This window comes from Buceros rhinoceros, unplaced genomic scaffold (assembly GCF_000710305.1).
Source record: "Buceros rhinoceros silvestris isolate BGI_N320 unplaced genomic scaffold, ASM71030v1 scaffold19896, whole genome shotgun sequence".
NCBI lineage: Eukaryota > Metazoa > Chordata > Aves > Bucerotiformes > Bucerotidae > Buceros > Buceros rhinoceros.
Window position 1 is genome coordinate 1 of NW_010419557.1, and position 2,716 is coordinate 2,716.

Genomic DNA, 2,716 nt, shown 5'->3' on the forward strand with positions numbered 1-2,716 from the left:
ACCCGGGCAACGCATTGAAGCTGTACTGTGACACCAACCAGAGCGGTGCCAGTGTGGTCTGGTACAAGGAGTCCCAGCCGCTCGTCCCGGGCGGTCGCATCCGTCTCCAGCAGACCTTGCTGGAGATCTCAGAGGTTGCCTACGAGGACTCGGGGCTCTACATGTGCCAGGCGTGGGGGACTGGGGAGATCCTACGCAACTTCACCATCTCTGTCATGGGTAGGAGCCCTGGCAGTGCCCAGCTCCCTGCCCGGGGGCAGCAGCTGCCCGCCCAGCCCTGCAGGCAGGGACGTTCCTTTCAACCCATTTTCCTTTGCAGACTCGCTGGCGTCAGGTGATGATGATGAAGACAGTGATGGGGACAGTACCCATGGGGACCGACATGAGGAGCCTGTCTACATGCACAGAGGTCAGTGCCAGCCCAGGCAGGAAAGGGCAGCTGGGGCAGGTCCAGGAGCACAGGGTCCTGCTGCCTCCTGCTCATGGCGTGAGTGGGCTGAGCTCCTGCAGCCCCCGTGCTGCCCCTTGGCCCCCTCCCACTGTACGTCCCATGTCGCCCAGCTCCTTACTGGACTCACCCGCACCGGATGGACAAGAAGCTGTATGCGGTCCCTGCAGGGAACACTGTGAAGTTTCGCTGCCCAGCCTCAGGCAGCCCCAGCCCCAGCATCCGCTGGTTCAAGAACGGGCGTGAGTTCAGGGGCGAGCACCGCATCGGAGGCATCCGGGTAAGGGCCAAGTCTCCCCACCACAACCTCCCCTCCCGGGGTCCAGCCCCCCATCACACCTTGCCGCCTTGCCTCCGTCCTCTGCAGCTCCGGCACCAGCACTGGAGCCTGGTGATGGAGAGCGTGGTGCCCTCTGACCGCGGCAACTACACCTGCCTGGTGGAGAACAGGTTTGGCAGCATCCGCTACAGCTACCTCCTGGACGTGCTGGGTGAGTGCTCCTCGGTGTGGCATTGGTCCTGGCTCCATGCTCCCCCTGTGCCGGGCAGCGGGTTCAGGGTCACGGAGAAGGGAGTTGCGGAGCCTCTGTTCGTGTCCTCTCTGCTGGCGCAGTCGGCGTGTCCCTCGCACCCCAGGAATGTGAGGGTGGAAAGCAGGTTGCACTGGTCTGCTGTAGGGCTGGGGAAGGGCTCTCTGTGGCTTCGTAGTGGGTTGAGAGGGAAGGAGAAAGGAGCCCCTGCTCTGGGCCACAGTGTCGGTGACACTGCTCCGCTCTCCTCTGCACAGAGAGGTCCCCGCACAGGCCCATCTTGCAGGCTGGGCTTCCCGCCAACACCACAGCCCTGGTGGGCAGTGATGTGGAGTTCTTCTGCAAGGTCTACAGTGATGCCCAGCCCCACATCCAGTGGCTGAAGCACATCGAGGTGAACGGCAGCAGCTATGGTCCTGATGGGGTCCCCTACGTACAAGTGCTCAAGGTAACAAGGGCTGAAAGCGCCTGAGTCCCAGCTGCCCACCCTAAACTGGCGACAGGGAGTGCACAGAGCCCCCCAAGGATAAGAAGGGATGCTGAGCATCCACCCCTCTCCCTGGCAGACTGCAGACATCAATAGCTCTGAGGTGGAGGTGCTGTACCTGCGCAATGTCTCCGCGGAGGATGCTGGAGAGTACACCTGCCTGGCGGGGAACTCCATCGGCCTCTCCTACCAGTCTGCCTGGCTCACCGTCCTGCCAGGTCAGTGTGGGTGTCCTGGTGTGGGACAGCACGCAGAGACCATGGCTCAGGCCACCTCATTCACCCCCTCCAGAAGAGGAGCTGGTGCGGGAAACGGAAGCTCCTGAGAGCAAGTACACAGACATCATCATCTACACCTCGGGCTCGCTGGCCGTGGCCATGGCTCTCATCATCGTGGTGCTCTGCCGGATGCAGACTCAGTCGAGCAAGCAGCCCCTGGAGCCCATGGCAGTCCACAAGCTCTCCAAATTCCCGCTCATCCGACAGGTGGGTGCTGAGCTGGAGCCCTGGAGGCATGGCGGGACCTTGGTGACCTACTGGCTCTGCCACCTGTTCCCATCACACCTTACCCTGCTGCCAGCCTTGGGGGCTGCAATCTCTGCTGCCTTCTGCAGCTCCCCTGCCCTGTTGCTCCAAGTGAGGGGTCTCTGGCCCCAGAGCGTGGGGCAAGGTGGCTGAGGTCCCATGGGCTCTCTCCACAGTTCTCACTGGACTCCAGCTCCTCTGGGAAGTCTAGCACATCCCTGATGCGCGTCACTCGTCTCTCCTCCAGCTGTGCCCCGATGCTGTCTGGGGTTATGGAGCTGGACCTGCCCCTTGATGCCAAGTGGGAGTTCCCCCGAGACAAGTACGGTGCCACACAGGGCAGATCTGGGACTGGGGGCTGCTCTCCCCAGCCACCCTGGGGATGGCAGCATGTGGGTGCTGGATGGGGAGGTCTCCAGCCATCACCAGACACCCCAGCACCTCTGTATCCCGAGGTGCTGGGACTCAGCTCAGATGGAGAGAGTCTGAACCCCTTTGGGGTTCAGCTCTATGGTGGCAGGGGGTGGTGCCAACCCTGTGGTCCCTCACGGTTCTGCCTGTCCCTGCCAGGCTGGTGCTGGGCAAGCCCCTGGGGGAAGGCTGCTTCGGCCAGGTGGTGCGGGCAGAGGCTTACGGCATCGACAGAGAGCGGCCAGACAGAGCTGTCACTGTGGCTGTCAAAATGCTGAAAGGTAACGGCGCCCCTGCCAGTGTCCCAAGTGCAGAG

General features: G+C 62.8%; 1 protein-coding gene across 1 annotated transcript in view; it reads left to right on the forward strand.

Moving 5' to 3' along the window:
- Positions 1-5: 5 nt before the first annotated feature.
- Positions 6-2,716, forward strand: part of FGFR4 (fibroblast growth factor receptor 4) — a gene marked incomplete at both ends in the record, with an annotated part of 5,780 nt that continues 3,069 nt past the window's right edge. The window contains 9 exons of the mRNA XM_010138996.1: positions 6-219; positions 320-409; positions 562-728; positions 816-939; positions 1,236-1,426; positions 1,545-1,683; positions 1,757-1,950; positions 2,166-2,311; positions 2,560-2,681. Coding sequence (XP_010137298.1) covers positions 6-219; positions 320-409; positions 562-728; positions 816-939; positions 1,236-1,426; positions 1,545-1,683; positions 1,757-1,950; positions 2,166-2,311; positions 2,560-2,681 — 1,387 coding nt within the window. The remainder of the gene's footprint in view (positions 220-319; positions 410-561; positions 729-815; positions 940-1,235; positions 1,427-1,544; positions 1,684-1,756; positions 1,951-2,165; positions 2,312-2,559; positions 2,682-2,716) is intronic.